This window comes from Sceloporus occidentalis, unplaced genomic scaffold, assembly GCF_023333645.1.
Source record: "Sceloporus occidentalis isolate IW3139 unplaced genomic scaffold, rSceOcc1.0.p SCAF_13, whole genome shotgun sequence".
Lineage (NCBI taxonomy): Eukaryota > Metazoa > Chordata > Lepidosauria > Squamata > Phrynosomatidae > Sceloporus > Sceloporus occidentalis.
Window position 1 is genome coordinate 16,994,985 of NW_028316993.1, and position 27,220 is coordinate 17,022,204.

General features: G+C 41.4%; 1 protein-coding gene across 5 annotated transcripts in view; it reads right to left on the minus strand.

Moving 5' to 3' along the window:
* Positions 1–27,220, minus strand: part of LOC149305094 (ribosomal protein S6 kinase 2 alpha) — an 84,213-nt gene that overhangs the window by 30,716 nt on the left and 26,277 nt on the right. For 3 of the 5 annotated variants that reach the window (XM_089478194.1, XM_089478193.1, XM_089478196.1), the window contains exon 3: positions 2,868–2,921. In XM_089478194.1, coding sequence (XP_089334320.1) covers positions 2,868–2,921 — 54 coding nt within the window. Of the gene's footprint in view, positions 1–522; positions 703–2,860; positions 2,922–27,220 lie in introns of those variants that run through there. The other 2 variants (XM_089478197.1, XM_089478195.1) reach the window with 2 other exon arrangements.

The following is a 27,220-nucleotide window of genomic DNA, read 5'->3' on the forward strand; positions in this document are numbered from 1 at the left end:
ATTTGTAACATTGGAAAGGATTAGTGAATATTTTTCAGGTGCCCTGACTACTTAAGGTATTTGAAGCACTGAATTTTCACATTGGTTTGCACAAACAAGAAGGAGCTTGTCCATGCAAACTCTAGCATATGAGGCAAAGAAAGTAGGTTATTTATTATTTCTGTTTCTGCCCCTCCTTTAGTCTACAGAATTCAAAGTGGTATCTGCTGGGTTTGCTAGCTAGTTCCCATCCAGACTTGTTGAGCTCCAGTAAAGTGGCTGCAGCATGTGCCTCCAAGACTACATCTTTGGACTTCAGCTTAGAAAAGTTCTTTAAATTCTGGTCCTTTCCCTGCTCTCCACTGGCTCAACAAATGAGGAGAACACAGGGCATTTTCCTAATATCTTCAGTTCCGGTGAGAACAAGAACTGTCCAAGAGATGGGAAGAGAAACCTACTACTAACCCATGAAGTTACTTCTCTGCTACAAGCTACAAGCAAGCAAGCACAGCCAAAGCAGATGGGCCCTTCTTTAGTACTGACCATGTCGCTGATACTGTTTGGAGAAAGCAGAGTCAGGCTGCAGGGCTCCGCACGGCGCTTCCCATGTAGCCACAGAGCCAGAAAGGCAAAGATGCGAGGAAGCTTGGGTTTCTTAGCCACATCCATTATCCCATTCCAGCCAAAGTGGCACATCTCAAACTGAAAGGTCTTCTGGGTTCCCTAAGGGACCATGGCTGATCTCCGTAGGCACACTATCAGCTGGAGCACGCTCTGTTTCGTAGAGGACTAGTCACCAACACAGGTGGCAAAAGCCAAACCAAACGGAAGTGATGGGGCAGTGCAGGTTTAAAAGTACTGCAGCTTGAAAAAAGAGCTTCCTGTCCTCCCTTGAAGCAAAACACTTGTGGTAAAAGCCCACTTTAAAAACTTTGTAGCCCAGTTTCACTTTTGCTGTTCAAAGCCAAACCTTTCTCCTAAACTCTACAGGGCATGTGTTATGGCATTAAAAAAATGTCTATAAGACATAAATCTTATTTCTTTTCCATCAGTGTGGAAACAATTTCAGTTTCACAGCAGAGACAGATTGTAGTTGTTACCAAAAACAAGAAAGAAAGACATCATGCAGAAGTACCCAACTTCTGCAGTTGTCATGACCAGTAGGTCTGCATTTCACATGGGGAAAACTACTGTAGTTAGAAAAGCATTAGCGAGAGAGAAGAAAAGTAGAAAGTGCTTCTTCCAACAACCAAAGAGCCCTAGATGTGCTGATCCCATGACAACTCCCATAAAGTAGGAAAATCCCTCTCTTGCATAGGTTTATGTATGTGCCTTATAAAATGTTCATTACTCCCATATCTCCAATTCTGTTTCTCTACCGCTTACAACACATGAGTGAAAATGAGGCGTAGAAGTTTTTTAAAAAACAAATCTAGTCTTTCTAACTGTAGAAGCTTGCAAATAAAGCTACAACACAACATAACCTTGAAAATGTTTCTCAGCGGCCCATTGTGACACTTTCCCATTTACTTCAGGTTAGCAGGGAGAAATCTATTCACAGCGTGGAACAAGCTCTACTTGATGCATCTGTATGGATGTGTAATGGGGGAAGAAAGCTATGTTTTTCTCATTGATAATACACACATACACACAAGGAGCCTTCAAATGAACTCTGAGCCAGTTTCGTATGGTATCAGCTAGCTAGAGGATCAGTCACCCACAGCATCACCTCCCTCTTGATTTGACTGTTTCTTTTATTCTACTTTCAACCAATCCATTAGTTGACATTCATAAGCCAGTGAAGAGGAGCACAAAGTTGGAATTTGTCTGGCACCTGGATGTGGTTTCCCCCATGTTAATTCTCAATTGGCTTCAATTTTCTCCTGTCTAGCATCCTAATGTCTCCATTTTGGCAGCTGAGCCAAGCACACAATGACAAGAATTTTGAGAAAACTGTTAAGTATTCATCAGCTGTTTTGCTACCTGCTTCAGTCATAGGCCTGTTACAGACTGCCAAACTAAAGCTGCTTCGGGTCTCTTTGGAGGTATGCTGTTTAAATGATGCATGCATCCTAAGAATCCGAAAGCTGCACTAAAGCTGCACTCCAGTGCTTAGGAATGGAGTGTGGCTTTGGCGCGAACTCCGGACTCTTTGGACCCATGCATCATTTCATAGAATCATAGAATCATAGAGTTGGAAGAGACCACTAGGGCCATCCAGTCCAACCCCCTGCCATGCAGGAAATCCAAATCAAAGCATCCCTGACAGATGGCCATCCAGCCTCTGTTTAAAGACCTCCAAGGAAGGAGACTCTATCACCCTCCGAGGGAGTGCATTCCACTCTCGAACAGCCCTTACTGTCAGGAGGTTCCTCCTAATGTTGAGGTGGAATCTCTTTTCCTGTAGCTTGCATCCATTGTTCCGGGTTCTGTTCTCTGGAGCAGAAGAAAACAAGCTTGTTCCCTCCTCAATATGCATACCTTAAATAGCATACCTCCAAAGAGACCCGAAGCAGCTTTATTTTGGCAGTCTGTAACAGGCCACAGAAACAGAAATGTGAATAGATGGTAGCTGTAACCCTCTGAGAGGAAAAAGGAACCTCAACCATCCTTGCATTTGGGTCTGATGTACCCTGGTAAATTTTTTGGCAATCAATGACAACCTCTCTCCTAGTTTCTATGCTGAAGTAACCAGTTTTGGCACTTCCAGGCTTAGGTTCAGAGTGAGTTAACAGCACAGACTTCTGAATGATACACAGCCTACATTAATTCAGTTCAAACCCTGAATAGAAACAAACAACCGCCCTCTCAGCATCAGTTTATGACATACAAAAAAGGTGAGGATGTGAAAAAAGAGAGCAGGGGTGCTGCAATGATGTATCTTTTACCTTATCAGCAGTGTTCACAGAGTCTTTCTCTATCCAAGTGGGTTCCTGTTTTGCCTGCAGAATAAACAAAAATTAGTATTGCAATGCCAATGAATATTCAAACACCACTTTCCTCAAGTTTTCATCTGAAGAGCAAATGTTATTTGTGGGCACTGCTAAATTGCCACTCAGAAAAAGTACAATATGTGCAAGATTATCAGTTACCATATCTTCAGAACTTGTAATATTGTAGTAGGATATGTACAATATATCATATTTTAGTCTTCCAATTTTTCAAGTAAAGCTTCTAGTACATACTATAGTGACAGAACAAATTGGAGAGGGGATTAAATTTCTCTCTGCCATTCTCTTCTATTCCAAAATCGGTTTAAATCAGAGCTTGGAAAAATCTTTTGGAGCAGGTAAGAAGAGAGTAGTCATTCATTCCCATTACTGTTTTGCAATACTGAGTGTGAATGTGTGATTTGTTGTGTTAATCATTACTCTTTACTTGAAAGGAAATCAGTAGTTTACCTTTCAGTAGCACGTTGCTAATGCACTACCTTTAAATTGCTTTTTTAAAAGAACTAAACAGCCCTCACCTTAAATAGCCCTAAATCCCTCAAAAACTTTTGAGGAGTAATAAATAAATGGTATACATATTGTTTTACTTTTAGAAAGTTAAGAGCATTACCATTCATTATCCAGAAAAGTAATGAATTGCAGGAATAGTTTGGCTACTTTGATCACATTACTTTCCAAGCTCTGGTTTGAATCCTGGAAACAGAAAGCACTGAGCAACAGTGCATTAAATATATGTCATAGGCAAGCTTGCAGAATTTAGGTGCTTTTGGGTACCAGTATCGACAGCCTTAGAAAGCACTAGAGAGCTAAACACAGCTCTGTTTGAACATGCTCCTCCAGTTCTTAACCCCAATAAACTACTTTTGTTCCAGTGCTTTTCACTGTTCCTCCCGCCTTTCCAATGCTTACAGCGGACAAGAATTTTAACCTCTTTTAAAACGAATCCTCATGGATTCAAATCTCCTCCCGGCCAAATTGAACATTTTGGGGAAACCCAGATTTTTTTAAACGAATATGCATATTTAAACAGAAATAAATAGTCTTGAATAATAAGTTCTCTCTCTCTCTCTCTTGCTGCTGAACATAGTTTTTAACACATCTTAATATATTTAACGTGCAATTTTAGATTGTTTAATTGCTTTTTTAAACTTCACATTTATACTTTTAAAATGCTTTCGTGCTGTTTTAAAATTGTGCTGTTTTAAATTTGCTGTTAGCTGCTTTGAGTCCCTATATTGGGAGAAAGGTGGATATGAGTAAATAAAATAACCACCACCACTACCACAACTGCCTTTGAGGAACATCAATGTCCATGGCTTTTTCTTCAAATACTTGGTCAAAATCCAGCTCTTCCATGAAGTCTTCGACACAATCTTGATCCTCATACTTTGGTCTGACCGAACTGATAATTAGGTCTGAATGCATTCAATGGAATAACCACAGACTACCTCTCTGGCCTAAATCAAAACCTTTTTCCCGATAAGACTGGACCCAAAAAAATGGTGGGAATTTGATAAATTAACACTTATATGAGTTTCTTTGATTCAACAGGTCTACACTAGTTGAGATTAACAACTAAATTTAGCTTCCCCCTCCTTCCCAGCTGATGTTTCTGCTGTTTTAAAATTTAGATTTTAACTTCCTTGGGGCAAGGACCTGAACTTTTATACTCTGAAAAGCACTGTGGATCTTGATAGAGCCAAGCAAGCTTAAGCCCAGGAAAGAAAGCACCACACACACACAATACAGACAGCATCACACCTTGAGAAAATGAAACCTCAAAATACAGGTATCTTTATCCATTGGGAAAAATTAAAGATCAAGAGATGTTTAAAGTTACCATATGCATTTAGCAGATAGATCCTTCCTCCCTGCTTGTCATCCATAACTTGGAGAAGAACTAAGAACAGGGGGGAAAGGACAATAGAAGGGCAGGAGAAACTTAACATTGTGAGCTGCAAATCTATATGCTGTGCTAGCAGTGGTGCTGGTGATATCACACCTCAGTCAGCTGTAACACTTTCTATTCTAAAGAAGCAGACCACAGATAAGTGATCAATTGCATAGCCTCTAAGGATGTCAAATTTCCTGGTACTGTGCCTATATTTAAGCATTGGCAGCTGCTCTTTTGACAGTATGGATATATACAAAATGCCCCCCTCCATACACACACTATCAGCGCTTGACCAAATTGAAACCTGTCACTAATCTATTCTGTTGGCATTGGCGGGTGAGATGGAGAAGAAAAAGGCGAAGCCACAATCAATTAGAAACCTGCCTGAAATCCCTGGTGCCCAGCTCTATTGGCATAGAAATTAGGAATTCCTTCCAAGACTGGTTATGAAGAGGTACTCGCATCCAATAAAGGATCGCTCCCCAAAACTTGCCTCTTTTCTTAAGCCTTTGGTTCACTCCTCTTTGGCATGCATTCCCAACAAAGATTAATCCCCAATTAATACCATTCATTTGTTCTCCTTTCAACCTTTGCATGAACAGCTTTGAACTGCAGTGATGGGACTTTGCCTGCATTTACTCTCAGTTGAGTCCCTGATATCTTCTGTAAAATGGATCAGCAAATCCCAAGATTCCACAATATGCAGCCATGGAGGTTGGAGTGGAATCATAGCGCTATAACTGTATAGTGTGGAAGTCTTCACAGTCTCAATCCAACATTCTAACCAGTTTATCACACTGATCCTATGGTACTCTAAAACACAATGTGGATCAATGCCATCCTAATAAAGTAGTGGGAAGGATAACAACAACAATAACAACAACAGCAACAATTAGTATGTGGGGAGACCTATATTCAAGGTTCTACTGATCCATGAAACCTACTGTTTGACTTTGGGCCAGTCAATAACAGACATATCTCACTGGATTGTTGTAGTTAGGAAAAAGAGGGTGGAGAAGAGCCATGCCTTAAGATCATTGGAGGAGATCAAGGTTTGTTTTTTGGAATATATATATATATATATATATATATTTTTTTTTTTTTTTCCAAGTCGTGGATGAATTAATATCTGTGGATGCAGAATCCAGGGATACAGAGCTCTTTGTGAATTTTTAAATCACTAGCATATAAATGTAATAGTTTATAAACAAACCAACTGCCCTTTTCTGGTTATAGGAGGTCCACAACTGAAAAGGAACTACACATTTTACAACACAAATGATAGCATATGTAAGAGAACTAAGCTATGTCTAACAGTGGGGATTGGGAGGAGAATATGGATTGTTGTTGTATGCATTGAAGTCGTTTCCAATTTATGGTGACTCTAAGGGGACCCTATCATGGAGCTTTCTTAGCAAGATTTGTTCAGAGGAAGTTTGCCAATTCCTTCCCCTGAGGCTGAGGGAGTGATTTGCCCAAGGTCACCCAGTGGGTTTTATGGTCAAGTTGGGACTCAAGACCTAGTCTCCAGAGTCATACATAGTCCAACATTCAAACCACTAAGCCACACTAGCACATTACACCAATGTGATAGTTGCCCTGTTCCTGGGCGCCTGGGCATGGCTTCTGGAAGCTGTACCCCCCAGGCTCCAAAATCCAAAATGCTTCTGGTCCCAAGCATTTTGGATAAGGAAGGCTCAACCTGTAATAGCTACTTCTGGATTGTCGGCCCTGATTGCCATGAACAGTTAAAACAGTATCAAACCAGATTATTTCTTGCACTGCTGATGCAGCCTGAGATGTCCCACCAAGAAAAGTGCCAAATGTAACAAGATTGGGTTTCTTAAAATGTTTTGGGATTTGTTTAAAATGGAAAATTCCATTGTGAAAAAACACCTTGGTTTTTTGTGCAAAACGGGTGCAAAAATGGTTTTATGCACAAAACAGGATTTTTTTTAAAAAAGTTCAAAAATAAGGAGAAAATAATTAAAAATCTATAAGAGCTCTTATAATTCTTCAGCACAGAGCAAACCTGTTTGTTCTTGCCTATGAGAACAAAATCAGTGAAGATATACACCCCTAGGTTCAGAGACCCTCCTTTCTTTCCTGTCCTTTAAGGCTCTTCCTTAGCTGCCTACACAAATATTCAAAACATGGGGTTTTGTGGTTTTTAGAAATGCCTTACAGAAATCCTGCCCTTAGCCTTTGCATGCATCTACAGGAAATACAGAGAAATAATAGTTCCACAATCCTTCAAGAGACCAAAATAAAGTATAAGCCAAACAGGGCATGCCACCTTTCCGCTCTAACCATCAACAAGGTTACAGAGGATCTAGGTAAAGGTACCGGCAGTGGAATTATCACTACTTTGCAATTACCATTAGAAAACACAACAGGCTCATATTTCAGCTCCTTAATAGAACATTTTATTTGGCCTTTCCGAAACAGTGTCCTGAAGGCAGCTAAAAACATTTAAATTAATATACTAAAATATGCAGTAATCAATTCAAATGCCGTCTATTTAAGATGGAATTATTAAAGCAGCAGTAAAAATTTTTTATAAAAAAGGAAGATCTAAAAGGAATTAAAAGCCAAGTCCAGCAACCACAGAAAATGATTTCCATCTATGCACAGGAGAAACTGATCTTGTCATCATGCAAACACACATAGGGATGGGAGTTTCAAAGCTGAATTGTACCACTGAAAAGATCCTAAGGCCTGTTACAGACAGCCAAAATAAAGCTGCTTCGAGTCACAGTGGAGGTATGGTGTTTCAATGATGCATGCGTCCTAAGAGTCCAGAAGTTGCACCAAAGCCACGCTCCAGCCCTAAGGGCTGGAGCGTGGCTTTGGTGTGGCCTCTGGACTCTTAGGACGCATGCATCATTGAAACACCATACCTCCACTGTGACTCGAAGCAGCTTTATTTTGGCTGTCTGTAACAGGCCAACGTTGCAAAAAAACCCCGATCTACCCGGCCCATATTGTGGCTCCAAGTTGTGAAAAGTTTTTTCTCCCAACTTTAATTTCCAGAGTGGTTAATAAGCCAAGTTGGATAAGGGACTCTGGGAAACATAGTCATGGAAAGTACCTTTTCTGTTCAGGCTACAGAGCAACCAGTAAGGAACCTTTCTTTCTTCGTCATTCCATCACACCAATGTAACCCTTAGTCCTGTGGTTCCCAAACTTTGGTCCTCCAGATGTTTTGGACCACGGCTCGCAGAATTCCTGATTGTTCGCCAAGCTGACTGGGACTTCTGAGAACTGAAGTGCAAAACATCTGGAGAATCAAAGTTTGGGGACCTGTGCCCTAGTCAATACTTCTGGTTCTACCACAGGGACTGCTATCAAGGCCGAATGTCCCTCTCCAAGACATTTCAGTTTCTGTGGCAAATCAGACAAAAGCCAGTTTGTATGCTATACTTTTGTGCCAAAATACTGCCTTTACTTGGTGCAGAGGGAAATGGATGGCAGGAGTACTGACACTGGGAGAAAGGCTATCTATGCTGCAACATTTCATAGCAGATTTCATCTCTTTTTTTTTCACATCAAAATGCAGCCTTATATAGCTTTATCACTGCTTGGTCCTCCAAACAACCCAGAGTTCAATCTTTCTTCCTGCCAAGCAGCGCGAACAACCACGGTCAGTTCGAACAGGCAAATTTGGAACAAAGAGTCTGCACTTGTAGAAAGTAACTTTCTACAACTCTATGGTTTGTAGAGCCTTGCTAAAACCAGAAGGCACACATTGCAATCTTCATAATTTTCTTCCTCTTCCATTCTCTCCAGCTTCACAGACATTGGGAATGTTATGTTCCTTTTGGCAAGATTTCTGGGATGGCCCATGTTAGGGGATTTCTGGGCAATTTATACTCCAAATAAACGAATGAATAAATCAATCAATTTCTTCATGCTCTATGGTTTGGCCACAATCCTGACTATGCTTTGCTAACCTCCTCTTTGCTCATCCCACAGCGCTGACTCTTCACACCCCACACGCTGCTGGTGATCTCACATGGGCCAGGAGGCTGCACAGCCCATAGCAAGGAAGCATGCATGGACAAGCTAAGCCAAGGGCAAAGGACTGTTGCACTTGCCTTGGTGCGAAATAGAAGCCTCATCATCATCTCCACAGCTGTTTGGGAGCTGCTCCCACCATCGCCTATCGGTCACCCTCCCCAGAGCAGGATTGTTCCCCGCCAGCAGCTCTGTGTCAATTGGTCATACTCTGGAACTTTTAGCAAAGGAAGCTGTGTAATTTCCCCACTGATAAACCACAAAGAGCATTGCACAGAGACACAGCTGATGAATCAGATAGGTAGTGGCGGGGTGGGTGTGTTTAAGGGACACAGGGCCAGAGCTTGGAAACATTACAGTGGGCCCTTGATATGTGCTGGGATTTGGTTCTAGGACTCCCGAACACCTCCCGCCGTCCCCCGCTCAAGTCCTGTTCAATACAATGGCATAGCAAAATGGCGCCTCTTATATAAAATGGAAAATCAAGCTTTGCTATTTGGAATTTACACTTTTTTCTCAATATTTTCAAGCTGTGGATGCTTGAATCCATGGATTAAAAAATCCATGGATAAGGAGGGCTGACTGTACTTTGTTTGGACTACAACTCCCAGAATCTCCCTAGTGGCTGGAAAATTGGGAGAACTGGATCCGAAAGAGTAACTTTTTCAAACTCTACACACGACTTCTGGTAGAATCCTAACAAGAGCCAGTGTGATGTAATGGTTTGAGTGTTAGACTACAACTCTGGAGGCCAGGTTTTCATTTCCCATCCAGCTATGGAAACTCACTGGGTGACCTTGGGCAAGTCACACACTCACAGCCCCAGAAAATCCTGTGACAGGTTTGCTTTAGGTCGCCAGAAGTTAGAATTGACTTAAAAGGCACGCAGCAACATCAACAAGGATCCTCATGCACTTCCATTTAGAGGATGCCCACAAAAACATTATTTGTATTCTTGTCCATGAAGTAGTGTTTGAGGTTGCATCCCGACATGAAAAAAGAGATGAAATCTGCCACAAAATGTTGCAGCATAGACAGCCATTCTCCCAGTGTGTCAGTACACCTGTTATTAATTTCCTCCTCTAAAATAGGCACCTACTGGGAATTCCATCCTGACCATAAATCTTTCTAGTTTTCTCTTCAGCAGAAAACCAGCATGCTCAGTCTGAAATAATTTACTCTTTTAAATATCCCCACAACATCTTTTTTGTGTCTCAAAAGCTGTATTTGATTCCATTTCTGTCAACACTTACCATCAGACTATTTTATTAGGAGGAGTTATTATATGTTCCATCTCTGATCTCAAGTGGACTTCAAAAAATTTAAAGAAAAAATTAAAATGTGGAGGGGGAAAGTGTCATTTCTGTGAATGACCTCCTCCATCTTGAGGCAATGCACAAGAGGCAGCTATTGCTTCTTAATTTTTTTGACAAAGGGTAGGTCCATCAACAGTAATCAGAAGGATAACTGAATAGATCTGACATGTATGGACAGACACAGTTTATTGCTGAGTAGTAGTAGCAATAGGAAACCAGGGTTAAATGCTACTCTCTTGGCCTAGATGCCTGGCTGTCGGTTGCTGGAACTTGGATGCTGGATGTGATGTGACAAAGCAAGGCATTTTTTTCTTGTTAGCATTTAGAACCAAAGATCCTAGCAGATCAGCTGGTGGCACTGAAATCACTGTATATGCAGGAGTAACTTTGGAACAGGCTGGCAGTGTCACAAATTTCAAACAAACAAGGTTTATCCAAAGGATGTTTGCCACTGCCTTCTTCTTAAGCTGAGAGAGTGTGACTTGGTTAGATGAGTTTGCATCGCTGAGCAGGGATTTAAACCCTGGTCTCCCAGAATCCAAGACCAACGCTTAAACTACTATATGATGTTGGCTCTCGGCAGAGGCAACGGGAAGCTGAAATGAAATTCTAGGTTTAATATCAATTCCAAATCAAGAAACATATACTCATGGTCAGTTAAAATGTTGACTTCTTTATTATGAAAACCTTGCTCAGAGGCTGACCTAACTGGGCAATATGGCAACCCATAGATGGCTCAAAAGGAAACGTATGACCACAAGACTAACTCATAAATGTACCTCACATTTAGATATGGAAAATAAAGCCATCCACAAGCTCCTTCAACATCTGATGTTATCTCAAGAATCACCCACAACTTGACAGCAGCAGTGTAGGGGGTTTTCAAACTGAATTCCAGAGAACTCTGCGGTTGCCTGGGTTCCTCAAAGGAAAAGGTAAGAAGCTTCCCTGAAAAAGAGGGACCACAACTGATCTTCTCCTCATACTGTAAAGCCACAGGGAAATGTCGCAAGGTGTACCCTGTTCATGCACATGGACTGCAAAGAAGATCCACTGACCTCTGCAAAAATGAATGGAGAGTACAATGTGGCCCTATGACCCTTGGCAGTTACCCACCTCTATGCTGGCCTAACCTGTCCCACATGGTAGTTGTAAGGACTGTCATGGGTTAACTATGTATACCTCTGGAGTTCCCTGGAGGAAAAGTGAGAGTCTACTATGAGTCTAAAGTGCAGTGGAGCATGTAATTTTTATGAACATATATAATATATACAAATACATTTAATATAAATATTACACACACACACACACACTATATATATATATGTGTGTGTGTGTGTGTGTGTGTGTGTATACTGTATACACACACACAATATAATACATATACAATTTGTACTGCATATGTGTGTTGCATATATACAAACATAATTATGAGAGGTCCCAACTTCGTTCACCAGCAGACTAGGGTTCAATTCCTGCTCAGTTGGGTGACCTTGGGCAAAGTCACATGCTCTCAGCCTCAGGGGATGACAATGGCAAACCTCCTCTGAACAAATCTTCAGAAAACCCCATAAACCCCAGTCCATGGTGGCCTTGGGGGGGGGGGGGTCACCATAAGCCAGACACAACTTGAAGGCACACAAAACACAAACACCACAGGTTTTGACAAGCTAGTACTTTTGCATTATATTCTTTGGAAAAAGGGCAAAGTATAAATCCAACAAACAATGCTCAACCCAAATACACAGAATCCTCTTTAAAACAGAGGAAAAGAGGATACCACATCTAGATCAAAATGCATAAATCTGGCCATCTAGATCGAAATGCATAAATCTGGCCACATTGACTACTTATATTCTGGGGCCCCATTTGCTCTGTTCTGACACCAACTGTGCAACAAGAGGATAAAGACACAATATCTAAGCTGGTTCTTACTAAATAACCCTCCACAGCAATTCAGAATTGGATTTAATGGAAAAAGAACTGGCTTCAGCTCACAGTGGATTAGATGTATGATGGCTTTATTGTGTGCTAAGAATGCTGCCAAAATGTACTCCATTCCCTTTTTTACCCCCAGCTTGGGCACAATGCCCTTTGTGCTACGATGGAAGTTGATAGGCTGATGGCCCTGGGCAACTCTGGGGCACCGTGACATTCCCAGCAGGTGAGAGAAAAGCAAAATCAGCCACCATTGTGTATCAAGATCATATATACTCTGTAGATTAGGTGGCGAAAACAGTATTAGTTACAACCAGGGTGAAAGCACAGATCAGCATTTCATAAACAGGAAGCTGCTGGTATGATGAAGCCACTCCAAAACAGCAGCTGTCTTTATGCTATGTGCTAGACTTCTGGCCCCACTCCAAAGCTTGCATGCTAAAAATGTTCACATGAGCTCCCTCCCTCCATCGTCGCTTGGTCTCATTGTGGCAGTAATTGAAGGAGCACCGTTTCTCATACCAACCTGCCTACACTCTTAAGGGAATCTGCGGAGGCCATCCCTGCTACGCTCTCCTCTGCAGATGGCAGGATGCAGGAGGACAAAGGAGAAATGCCATTTTCCACCGTGATTCACAGATGAGAGAATGCCCTCCTCACGAAAGCTCATCTGACACCAACATTACTTTCTTCTGGGTGCCAGGAAAAAAGGCTTTTAATTCTTCCAGGCATTTTTAAGCAGTGAAAGCTGCCTTAAACTAAGCCAGACGATTGTTCCATCTAGTTCAGTATGTTCTAGAACAAGGGTTGCACTTCCAGGATGACACACGCCTGTCTTACTCTAATATAGCCAGGACTGCACTTCTTCCTGTCTCTACATGCTTTGCTGCAACCTCTTCTATGCTCTAGGGAAGGGACTGGCGACTTCGTTGTTATGTGGCTTCACGTTGTTTCCGACTTATGGCAACCCTAAGGTGACTCTATCATAGAGCTTTCAGAGGGGGTTTGCCTATGCCGTTCTCTGAGGCTGAGAGTGTGTGACATGGCCAAACTTAGAACCCTGTCATTGGAGTTATTTGAGCATTGGGGGTCATACGCCAATACTCAAACCACTACACCACATTTTGGCTTTGCCAAAATTCTATGTGCGTGCGCGTGTGCGCACACACACGGACCAAAACCATTGGGACCTGTCATTTTGGTTCAGTTACTCCAACCGGCTCTTCCCTACACAATCTTTTTGTAGTTCACCATGTTCCAAATTCAAATTCTCCACATAGGACATTGACACTTACTCATTAAAATGCTTTGTTGGCTTGCAATATACTTACTTATAGAACGCTGAACAAAATAAATGCTTGTTACTTTACTAGTAACAAAATCTTGACTAAATCCACATTTAAATTATTGTAGTTTTCCCACTTGCTCTCTCATCCTTCCTGCTTCTTTCACAACCCAAATTGCACACTTTGCCCCCCCCCTTCCCCTTGGTGTTGCTGATGTGCTTCAACAGTGCTTCCACATGGTCAGCGACAGTCTTCTCTGCAGCCTGCAACTAAGAAGCCCTTTGCAGCACCCATGACAGTAATAAATCTGTTGAGCTACAGTACTTCTCGCTTGCCTGCTGAGATGTCACAAGGACAGTTTTTATGGTTCAAAATAGAGGACATTTTGCAAATCCTCCAGATCCCTGGACATTAGGTTGAAATGTAGACATGTCCAGGAAAAAGAGGCCCTATGGTCACCCTGCCCACTATGCCGCTCAATGCATTCATCGGTAATGTTCAGCTTTTCTAGGCTGAAAGGGGTTTGGATTCAAAACAGGTTCAGATGGTCTAGGGTCAGAAAAGCTGGTCCTCAGCCCTCTTGGTGAATTACAATTGCATTTTCAGTCTATCGCAACAAATACAACAAAGAATCCAATGGCATCTTCCATACTAACAAGTTTGATTTGGCATAAGCTTTTGTAAACTGCAGCTGGCTCCATCAGATCGATGGACACTACAGCCTCAAGTGGCAGATACAGAAAGTACACCAGAGCTTGGAAAAGTTACTTTTTTGGATTCCCTGTGTCTCCCTTACATTTTACTGTTTACACAGCAAGTGTTTTAGGCATGTCTGTATATATAGTTCGTACATGACAGTGCTTGGCTTTATTTTGCCAAATGATAGAGTGTGTTTATGTACAATCAGCACATTTGGCACAGTGCAAGCCAGTGAGCTTGCGCTGCAAAATTTCAGCCTTCTGTAAACACGTTCCATATTGCAACACATTGGGGTTCTTTAACAGTCAATTTGGGAAGATGCTGGCGGAAAATGTATTAACTGTCAGTGAGTTGAAACATCTCTTCAGAGAAATTTCTGGCATCTCAGCATTGCAAAGGAAGGTCTGTAGAGATGAAACAAGTTACATTTCAGGGAATGTGTCCATGGCTAACCAACATTTCCATTGCATAATTGTTAAACCTTTGAGAAGCCTGAGAATTATCCAGACGGTAATTTCTACATAACTAGTCTAAAGAAATAATGCTAGGAAATAAGGGCAGTTGCAGAACAGAGGGAAAGAGAGGACCAGTAATGGACACAACGTAAGGACTATGTCACAAGCAAGTCCTTTTAAAACTCAATAGAATAACATGGTATAGTGGTTTGAGCACTGCACTATGACTCTAGAGAGCAGGGTTCAAATCCCCGCTTGGCCAGGATAACCCACTGGGTGACCTTGGGCAAGTCACACTCTCTCAGCCTCAAAAATGGCAATGGCAATCCCTCTTTGGAAAACTTGCCAATAAAACCTGTGATAAGTTCGCATTAGGGTTGCCATAAGCTGGAAACGACTTGAAGACAAACAACACACACACAGTATTAATGGAGGGGGATTACATTAGGATTATAATGTGGGGAGTAAGGATTGAGCCCTTCCCTCTTAAACCAGGATACTTAACAAAATCAACCTGCACTTTTCATGTGGCAATTACTCTTTAGGTTAATTAAAAAGGTAGCTATAAAAAGAGCCATTGGCAAGTTTTCATGGTTTGTTGGACTTTAAGAGCAGCCTTAGCCGCTAGCATCATATGCTTATTTCACAACTATTTATGTGCAGAAGTGAAATTATTAGTATCATAACTAACTGCTTGTTAAAAAGTGGAGGCATGGAAACAACTGATGGCATGGGGAATTTCATCACAAGTTACTAGCAACACACACACACAGATGACCTGATCCGGTTTTGAGAAATTTGCTAAAATTGTGTCACAGGTTACTTTCACATGGGACAAATCCCCTAGGCTTCTTTGGTTGATCAGATGGTATCTATATTTCCATTTTCAAAAACAAAAACTCCCCCGGTTGGATTTTGTATTCCTAAACAGAACTATCAACTCTTCCAAGGGGAGGACCAGTTGAAAACTCTTCACTGCCTGAGGCAGAGCAGGAGATGCTACACACAAACACACACGAAGAGTCAAGCTGCATATTACCTAGCAAAATTAGGTTGGTGCCTGAGGCAGAAAATCTGACAAATATAATAATAATAAATGAACACTCTGCTGTCCTTTTACAACAGCCAAAACCTGCAGCCCGAGGCAGTTGCCACACTCTGCCTAATGGCAGAGCCCATCCTGTCTAAAGACAGGCCAAAAGCTAGTAGAACTGCTGTTTAATACCGAAAACTCAAGCAACTTCCTTGCACTGGTCTACAGATTGTGCAAAGATGCTGTGCAACTAGGGCTCAATTGATATAAATGCTTGTGTAGTGTGAGTAGCTTTAGTACAGCCACTCTCAAGGGGCGAGCAATATGTTAGGCATGTTGGCTAGGGAGATGGTGGTGTATACATAATGGTGTCTACTTGCCTTCTCACAATTGCTCTCTCACTTCTCACCCATCCATCTACAGTTAAACTGAAACAGCTGCCAGGCTTAGAGTTGGTGTTATTAACCCATCTGGTTAGTAATGACTTTTCGAATCTCTCTCTCTCCTGTTACAGACTGCCAAAATAAAGCTGCTTCAGGTCTCCTTGGAGGTATGCTATTTAAATGATGCATGGGTCCTAAGAGTCCGGAGGTCGCGCCAAAGCCACACTCCATTCCTAAGCACTGGAGTGCAGCTTTGGTGCAGCTTCCGGATTCTTCGAATGCATGCATCATTTAAACAGCATACTTCCAAAGAGACCCGAAGCAGCTTTATTTTGGCAGTCTGTAACAGGCCTCTGTGTCCTGATATAATTCTTCCTGCAGAAGAATGGTCCATAACCTCATTGCTTGCATACGTTTACATCTATCTTGGTTGGCCAACAAGAGACATAAGATGGGCAAAGTACTCTCTCTCACTCTCAAAGTGCAGTCTATATACTCATGTATAAGTCTAGAAATTTTAGTCAAAAAATCAAGCTAAAAAACCTGGGTCAACTTACCCACAGGCCAATGCAAGTACTGTACTTAACTCTTATTAAAAAAAGAACCATACCCTTCTTGGAGTAGTGGAGACTCTCAAAATGCCTCAGCCAACATGGGCAATGGTAATGCTGGCCCAGGGACTAGTAGTTTGAGATTAAGTTTCCAAGCAATAATAATAATAATAATAATAATAATAATAATAATAATAATAATGGGATGTGGGTGAACACCAAAGCTCCAAGACCACAAAGTGCGCAAAGTGTTTGTTCAGAACTTTATAAACGCCAACTAAGAAGTCTGGTCATCCTTTTCTTTCTCCTTTTGAGATATTTGGTCATCTTTCTTCATCTTTCCATCATGGGAGGGCAAGGTGTGACCCTCCACATATTGCAGCAAGGACGGAGCCAAGGGGGGGGGTTCTTGGGGTCCGGACCCCCCCTTCCATTAGAAAAATGAATGGTGTGTGCTGCTGCGCCCCCACACTCAAGCCCCATTATAATGGTGGCACTTAGTCTGGACCCCCCCCCCCCTTCCCAAAATCCTAGCTACGTCCCTGATTGCAGAATTGCAGTTTTCCTCAGCCCTAGTCCATCTTGCCAATGGCTACAATCTGTCCATCTTGATCTAAATGAAACTAAGACTCTGGCCCACAGAGGATGGCAGTTGTGGATCGTTCTGCACAAAGGCAGGCCATGCTTCCCAAATGGACAGAAGTGTTATGTATGGTGCAGTCTCCCATTACACGGAAGATAAAGTTGTCACAGGAAGGAAACTCTGTTCCTGAAGGTGTGAAGTCCAGGAGACTGCAAATAAACATTGCCAGTTGCTAAAGACGATATTGGCAGTGGCAAAGTCTCGTAGAAAGGGGAAACTAGAAGTGCAGGTGACTGATCTGGGATCAGCAACGGCAGTGCTTGGCACATTTTGGGATTTCTCTCTCCATATGTGATTGGAGTGTATGTTGCAGAATTTTAAGCATACTTTTGCTTGCTTGGGAAATTAATAACAATAATAAAGATCATTTTATTTCTTACCTGCCTCTCCTCACGGCTCGAGGCAGGTTACAACATAGTTAAAAACACAATCATTACATAGCATACACATATTAAGCTGCATCTCTACGCAATATTTATATTACAATACGTAGGGCAATAATTAAATATAAAACTCATGTTTAAAGTTCATGATTAAAAACCGCCTGGAGTTTTTGCTATGGTCCTATAGTTGCTGTAGTCCTTCGTGTCTTCTTTGTCAATGAAAACGTATATTGAGCATTTCCAGTCTGTTGGCTAGCGTTTTGTTTTCCATATTCGCTGGCATATTGATAGGCACTAGCCTATCAGCAATGAAAAGGCAGACTCCGAACTGATCAAGAGCAGAGAAATCAGCAGCTTTCTAGAAATGCCTCCAAGCGAAGTGGTCAGTACTTCAATGAGAGACTGCCAATGACGACCAGGTGCTGTAGGCTAGATTTCAGAGAAAAGAACTGGAAAATCCTATGAAAGTCATGGGGTTGCCATAAGTCGACAGGCAACCTGAATGTACTTATAGATGTGGTGACGTTTCAACACTTACAGAAAGGAGGGTTGGCGGAGTTACTTCCTCAGAAGACCATTCCACTGGGGGAAGGCAGAAGTGTTTAAAGCCACATGATGACAGAGATTCAGTTTCAGGTTAGCAAATAACCATAGCAGGAAATGATGAAGCCACCTACTGAAGCCAAACTTTACATCTTCTGCTTCATTTTAAGGATTTCAGAAGTTTCACATTCCATGGACCAGATGAGTCTCTGATGCTGCTCAGAAAGTTTGGCCAAGTCAACACAGTCAGAAGAATAAGGCGGTGGAAGAATGGGGTGGGCACATATTTCAAAACTTTCCATAAAAACTAAAAAGCTGGTTCTATCATAAGCGTTTCCTTTCTTAATGTGCCATTTTCAGTTCACAGGGAAACATTTTTCTCCCTGCGAGGAAGAACACTCACCACCCTCATGATATATATTGTGTGACTATTATTTGCTATTTGACATTTTTAATTTGTTGCCTGTTTTATTGAAGCCTTTCCTGTATTGTTATGTATTATGCTATTATTTCATAGAATCATAGAACCATAGAGTTGGAAGAGACTGCAAGGGCCATCCAGTCCAACCCCCTGCCATGCAGGAAATCCAGATCAAAGCATCCCCGACAGATGGCCATCCAGCCTCCGTTTGAAGACCTCCGAGGAAGTGTGTTCCATTGTCGAACAGCCCTTACTGTCAGGAAGTTCCTCCTAATTTCTTAGATTGTATGCCATGGGCAGGTTTACTCTTATCTATTTTATTGTTTGTATGTACAGCACTGTGCAAATCTTTTTTAAAAAATGATATTTTTATTAAAGTAATCAAACTAACATAACCTAGGCCCGTTACAGACCGCCCAAAAGGGGCGGTCTTGGGCCGCTGCCGGTTGCAGCGTGGGGGAGCCGCTGCAGCCAAACTGCGCGACTCCCCCGCGCTGCAAAAAAGGAGTGCAGAAATCGCACTCCTTCCGGCAACCCGGAAGAGCCGCCGCAAGTGCGAAAGTGCGCACTCACGATGGCTCTCCCGGGTTTAGACGTCCGGACGCTGTGCGTCCGTTAAGTCAAGATGGCGGCGCCCGTCTGTATAGGGCGCTGCCATCTTGCCGTACGGAATATGTGTGAGGGGCAAGGCGCGTCCGGAAGCGCCGCCCCTCGCGCATATTCCTGGCGCAACGACGGCACCGCTTAGGCCCGTCTGTAAGGCGCCCTAATTATACACACCCAAGGTAACCTAGTAATACAGTAATAGTACCATTATAATAGTATAATAGTATTATAATTATAGTATAATAGTAACAATACTCAAAGTAACCTAATAAACATCTTCAAATAGCTATTTTCCCGTATCTAAAAACATACAAGAAAGAACACAAAAAGACTAAACAAAAACCCTACAAAAAACACACACACACACACACTAAAACCCAGAAAAACCATATTACACACTAAACACCAGATAGGGAAATAACGACTTCCAGTATACTGACTTTGGTTCATTTACACTGTTACCTAACTCTCTTTAACTTATTCTAAGATTGATATAATACTTACAGTAGTCTTATGTAACTTGCTTATGATCTTATAATCATATTATCCTAATGTACAAAATATTCAGCTAAATCCTGTTTTTAAAAATAGAAATGCCTCTTAGACAAATTCTCTCTATGTATCATTATTCTAAAAATCCAAAACTATAACAGAACCGCCCATATTTTTCATATATTCAATCAACGCTTTCCACTCTTTCTCAAACAGCTGAAAAATTCAATGTTCCTATTTATAAAACACGCCTATCCTTTGAATGTTTTTATATTTCCCAGAGCTGGATGTCACAATAAAAAGGCAGTAGTAGATCATCTGAGAGCATGCTCAAAAACGATACTAATATTTAGTTAATATTAAATGGTTCAACATGAATAAGATTCAGATAAGGCAATTAAGAATGGATAATTAATGTGATTTATTACATACTGTATGTGAAATACTATGTAAAAAACATTTTTTCAATATTATTTTATGTAGATTATATTATTATTAATAAAAAAAATTGGTGTCCCAGGTGACATCAGGCTGCATTTGATGGTACAGATGTCACATTCTTCCTCCAAAAGATCAAAAACATTACTTCTTGGAGAGGGTCTTCTCTACACACCAATGAAAGAAGCACAAGTTCTGTTTTCCAGAGTCTTTCCCAAACAGCTAACTGTTGCACTAACTCCACAAAACTGAAGGGGGCATAAATACTCTGTGTGTACACTGGAGAGATTTAAAACTTGACTGCTTCCAATTCAAAATCCCAAGAGCACTCCATCATTGGTTGTTTAAACAGACATCAGTGTTTGGTGCTGAGAAAAGACGCAAATCATGCAAGAAAAGAAGATAGAGAGGAAGATAGGAGAAAGGGAGGGAGAGATGGAAGGAATATAGGTATACCTCAATTCAGGGGCATCACAAGGGGAGTGCTGGGGGTGCAGATCACACCAGGTGGCACCCTAAGGTGGGTTGACACCACCTGCCTTTTGGCACAAATGGGCTCCAGTGTTCACTTGTATCCCTTTGAGATGCTTGAAGACATAATATAAGTGGGGCAAGATTCAGTGGGAGGAGAAAGGAGAGGTCCCTGACTGTGTTTTTTAAATTTAAATTTTTATTCTCTTTAAATTTTCTTTTAAAAACATCACAGCTCATCACATTTTTCCTTCAACCACACAAAACTATGTGCATGTAAATACATTTAGGCTGTGCGTACGATCTTGAAGCTTAAAGGTATAATTTTAATGTTTTTAATTGTTCACATCACCACTATTACTGTTACAATCAGTGATATATGAACATTGCAGTTTACGAGTAACGCTAGTGCAAAAAAATGACTGAGGATTCTGTGTGGTGTAGTATGGAAGGAGGTCAATGGTGTGTGTGTGTGTCACTATGAGTTACTTGCACCCTACAGATGCCACTGCCTCAATGAACAAATTCAATTCCCTCAGAGCAAGTTTTGCAAAGAAAACTCTGCAATAGGTTTGCTTTCGGGTTGCCATAAATCGGAAACAACAACAGCAAAGCTTGTCCTGCCTTATTAAAGATGGAGAGGCCTGCCATCTTTAAGTTCTTGTTCTGAGCTTCAGCTATAGCTTGCATCTGATTATTAGACCAATGAGGGTAGGTGCATTGAATCAATGGGAATTTGATAACATTTTAAAAAAACAATTGGGGGGGGGAGTCTCCTCTAGTTGGGACTAACAACTGGATATAGGCCATAATGTTTGCTTATTCATTTTTGTCTTCTAGGAGTTGAACTGGCTTCCTTCTATTGGTATATTTCCAAAACACATGTACAGTGCGCCCTTGGCTTACGCAGGGGATCTGTTCCAGACCCCCCGCATAAGCCAAATAATGCACATGCTCAAGCCCCGTTCAAGTGAATGGGCCTCGTGCACGCGACAGGGTACACACACCGTCCCTTGCACCCCACACGCTCCCGCACGGCTTTGGACATAATGCTCAAAGCTGTGTATAACGCGGGCGCACTATACCTCAGTTAACAAAATGGACATGTACCTGGGCATCATTTCTTTAACTTTGGTATTGGAGGCAGTAATAACATGGAAAGAACAGAGAGCGGCTCCTACTCCACAAAAAGAAGGGCAACTCAACAAGTTTCATCAACGTTTTTATTCAACACTAATAATATGCAATCCAGAGGCGCCTTCAAATGTCTCAGTGCCTGAAGCAGAGACAGTCCAAACAATTAATTGGAAATAATTAGCCAAATAACTGACCATTTATAAGCCTGGTGGCATTCCCAAATCTACTGCCTGGAAAAGGTTGCATATATCAGTTTCGCATAAAAGGCTCTATGGTTTCTCTTTCAGTCCAACAAAACCACTGAAATAACCAAGGTACAAATACCTGTTTAGACAAAGCCCTGCCTTGTTTTGCCATCAGATAATGAAAGAGTCACCAAGTCTAGTACAGACACACAGCAGTGCCCTATTTCTGCCTGTTGGCTGCTATGCAAGGACAATTCAACACTCAGCTTTTTCTACCTGAGGAACCAAAACAGGCTGTTCCAAAAGATATGGCCAGTTGAATACGACAAAAACAAACATACGCAAATATTCCAAAATCCAAAACACTTCTGGTCCCAAGTATTTCCAATAAGGGATACTCAACCTGTGCTACTGCTATTACAGGTACTACTACTAATAAACCCTACTACCACCACCACCACCTAAACAAACAACATCAAATAGCACCTCCTCATGGACTAGACAAGGAGTGGATCAATTTCAGGCTTGCATACTCCACTTTTAATTCTTAGGTCTACCAGTGTGTTTTTAAACTTATAAAGTAAGAGATGATAAACATGTTCTCTTAATATTAACATGTATATCTTGGCTTTGTTTGGTGATCCCAAGTATGTACTCAAAAGTATCACCAAAATTCCAGCTAGCCCAGAAATCTGCAGATGCTCTGCAACCTGTCAGTTTACCTTTTGCACTTCATGCATGTTAGAACAATTCCCAAAACTGGTAAGTAGCTACACTCAAAAGTAGGACTAACAATCTGGAGTCATAGGCTACATCCGTATGGCAAAAGTATTTTGGGTTGACACCACTTTGCATTGTCATGGCTCAATGCAATGGAATTCTGGTGCCACAACTAACTATAATTCCCAGAATTTTGTAGCACTGAACCATGGCAGTTAAAGTGGTGTCAAACCAGATTCTGCACTGCAGATGCAGCCATAGTCCAGCTCATACAAAAAAGAGAACAATTCAGTACTCAATAGCTGCTAGAAACCATGCAGCCACAAATCAAGGAAATGTACGTTTGAAAGGTTTCTGGGAACACTATTTAAAAAGTGGTATCGAACAAAGGCACTTATTTCTGTCCCAAACTACTGAGCAGCAGACAAGCTTGGAAACATGACGGCAGTGTGTCTAAGAATTAGAGACTGGGGGCAAAAAACCAATCATCATGCCATTTAGATTTCAAAAACCACAGGAAATTGCTTATGTCTGGTCAGACTATTTGTCTCCTCTGACTGGCAGCTGCTTTCTAGGCACAAGTCCTCCCCATCACCTATTACCTGTTTCTCCTTTTAAAAACTAGATATGTCTGGGATTGCACCTGGGACCTTAGACATGGGTTACAGATGCTCTGCTCCAAGACAAGATTCCTTTTTTAAAGAGCCAAATATTTAGAATTTGCAATACCAGAATATCCCATCCCATCCCATCCTCAGACCCTGGGATAATATCGTTTATGGTTTTGAATACAACATTCATGTAACTGTGCTGGCTGAGGCTTTGCTTGATCTACATGAACAAAGATGATTTAGATTGTCACTGACCTGACCTTTTAAAAGGAGCCGTACTATTGTCTATCTTTTTGGGCTATCTTTCCATACAGGTTGTTACATGCTCAGTCATTCAGGTTTGGGTTTTATATATATGTTTCATTTGGCATTTTGCTGCACATTAGCTTGCAAGTCAGTAAAACAAATATTAAGCACCAGCATATCAGGAGACGCTCCCAGGATGTGTAAATATTCCACACACAGGAAGATTGCTATAACCACAAACCTTAAACAATGAATCCAGCAGCAAGGACATTTTAAACCAGTTTGGTATGTCGTTAAAACACATGCATTTGCAAACCTTGAGGGACCCTTATTTGTTTTATTTATTTGAGACACTGACCAATTTTAAGAACAGTTCCAACAAAGCTTGACTTATTTCCTTCAAAGCCTCCTTGGGATAAAATTCTTTTCTTTCTGCCAACCCTGTTTTGCCAAGTAAATCAGTCACTCAAGAAATAAAAATAAGCTCAATTAGTGTACTGTTTAATGAACTGTGTGGCTGGTTTGTTTTTAAAAACTGGTGAAAAATTATTTCCCCCTAAAAAGGAAACCAGCCTTTCATCCTTCTCTCAGCAGAGAACAACTCTTCCAACAGGCTGCAGCAAAGAGAGGAAGAGAAGGGAGCCTTAACAGTGCATCTACTCTGAAGAAATAATGCAGTCTGGCAATGCTTTATCTGCCAAGCACCAACACTCTGAGACAGAGAAGGATGAAGATGCTGTAAAACTACAAACCCCAGGGTTCCATAGGACAGAGCTGCAGCACTTAAAGTGGTGTCAAACTGCACTGGTCCCCCACATTTGCAACCTTTACTGTTGCAGATTTTATGGACATTTGTAGACCCTCCAGTGGGATTCTATGGTCAGTGTCTGCCAGATGCCAACATCAGAGCTGCGTGGGAAGACCTAGAGATTCCTAGAGAGAAGTTCTCTACAGTAAAAAAAAAGTGTGATCTTTTATTTTTATATGCAGTTTTACCATTTGCATGGAGGTCCTGCACCCCTAAGGGATACATGCATGATCCCTTTGCCTAAATCTGCCTCATTAATTCTTGGATAAAGCAGGAATGCAAAGCCGTTATTTGCTTATAGTTAATTCTCGGTTCTTATTTTATTCTAGGACTATAATGACAAACTAGAAAGCCTCACTGCTGTCTGTATAGTGGGGGAATGATGGAGAAGAGACATCTCAAGGGGGTGACTAGAGAAGAGACATATTGATTTTGCAACACAGGAAGAAGCCACTTTTTGAGGAAAGCATAGCCTCTTAAGCAATGTGAAGTGCCTTTAGCACACAATGTATAAGGCCACATAAAAGGTACGAAGGTCAAGTCTGTTCTCCAACCACCACCCTATTTACACAGCAACACCAACTCGAGCTAAGGCGGTTCTTCCAAGACAGAAAACATCTCATAGCAACCTCATTTGCTTCTGTCAAGAATTATCAATATCAATATCAGCACCTTTGACTGGTGACTAAATGCAAGAGGACAGAATTTACAGTTGACCGAGGGGTAAAAGGCACGCTTCCCTTCTGGATCAAATGAGAAAAGATTTGCAACTGTAGGCATGTCTTCTTGGAAGCAAATGCCAGTGTTTCCAAAGGTTCTAGAGTACTGCTTACTATGTGGCCACACAGATCTTCTGAGACTGCAACTCCCATCAGCCCTAACCAGTACAGCCAATGGTGGGGAATAACGGGAACTACAGGCTTTTGTGTTCCCTGTCCCTACTGTGGCAAATCTGTTGAGGATTGCATCCAATTGAAGACATGGGTTGCTCTCCAAAAAGTATCTCAGTTTTATTAAGATGGATTATGGAGATCAGGGTTCGAATCCCCACTCATCCATGGAAACCCAATAGGTTACCTTGGGTAAGTCACACTCTCTCAGCCTTGGGGAATCAATGCCAAACTCTCTCTGAACAAATTTTGCCAAGAAAACCCTACGAAAGATTCGCCTCAGAGTCAGAAAAGATTTGAAAGGCACACAACAATATTTTTACCCACAAATCAACAAACTGCAGTCTAGCGTTACCCTGTATTTAGCTCTCACTGAAGTCTACAGATTGAATCATGTTTACCTATGCAAATCTGTGGCCATTTTTTAAAATTAGCATACATATCATCTGTAGAACTTACTAGCATATGAGTCAATAACAAGTGATTTGTGGTTTGTTTTTGAATTTTGCAACTGAAAACAAGTTAACTAGAAACTAAAGATATCCCCAGCTGCTAAGCCTGGCTGTATATTGTTCTAATGCACATGATGTACTTCTACTCGAAACAGCCCAAGAATACACATCAGGAAACAACATATTAAAATATTACTGGATATGGTGATACTGAAACAGTATATCACATCATGTCTTGATTAACAGATACTGTGATGTAATAACTGCCAAAACAATAGGGAAGGAGACAGGAAGGAAGATGCCGCCTGCCTCTAACAGCAGGTATTCTTGGGTTGAATATTGCAAAAAGCGATGTGATAAGTAAGTGGCCACAAAGCGTCCGGAATAAACTGAAGAAAACCAGAATCTTCCTTAAATGGACCATTAGTTGGAACCAGTATGGACACTGGCTAACAGTTGTTTGAGAAAATGCATCATGCGTTTGCTCCTAACTTTTATTAGAGCAGAGGGTTAGGGACAAAGAACATGAGGATGCTTCTTTTACAAAAGCAAGACCAGAAGTTTGGAATGCTTTCGGGAACAGCCGCGAGGCATGCCAGTTGTGCAACTAAGCTATTTCCACAACACTAGAAAAAAGCGAGGCTGGTTATGAGGAATGCAGCACTCTGAAAACAGATCCTTATTCAATTATTAATTGGAGACTCGAGCACAAAGAGAGCAGAACTGATATATTTGTTTAATAGCACTGAAGTGTTTGCCATTAGCCCATCCTTGGCACAGGATGGTGAAGAGCTCTGGGAGGAACAGACGCACGTGCTTGAGATCACACCAATGTGAAAGCAAAACCGATGCTTCGTTGTGTGTCTACATGTATCTTCAAGTTGCCTTTTGAGTTATGGCGACCCCATGAATTTCATAGGGTTTTCTTAGGCAAGGAATACTCAGAGGTGGCTTTGCCAGTTCCTTCCTCAGAAGTATTCTGAGTATTCATTGGCAGTCTCTCATTCAAGTACTAAACCAGACTGACCCTGGTTAGCTTCCAACATCAGACAGGATCTGGTGCTTTTCAAGTACAGTATTTGTTAGATGCACACTATTGTAGCAAGTGAGAGATTGAAATATTTTATCACTTCTATAACATGTTTATCGTGATTTTTTTTTTTAGATTTGCATTCCCTACCACTGCTGCTCCTGGTACTCTGCAAAACAGGATGGAGACGCAGATGACAGAGTATTTATCTAAGTGTTCTTCTTGGCCCCAATGTTTCTGAGAGTGCCATATACTTAAGGTATCATGGTACACATTAGTTCTCCTTAACTTTATTTAACTGGCTCGTTGAATCAAATAGTGTGACCATGGGTCAACTGCAGCTCAGTGGAAAAATCATGCGCTATGCATGAAGAAAGGTCCAGGGTTCATTCTTTGATAACTCTAGTTAAAAAAGAACTCAGACGGAATGGCTTGCAACCTGGAGAGTAGTTTCTAACCAGAATGTGAAAGCAAATGATCAAACTTAATGCCACAAGAAGGTCTGGATCACGTCTCAAAGCTTTTGAAGTGTAACCAGTCTATGAACTTACTTTCCTCTTTGTTCTTCACTCTATGAGAAGAAAAAGGAGTATTCGGTAGCAAGGCAACATGGCCTGGAATTTCCTTCCTTCAAGGGAAGTT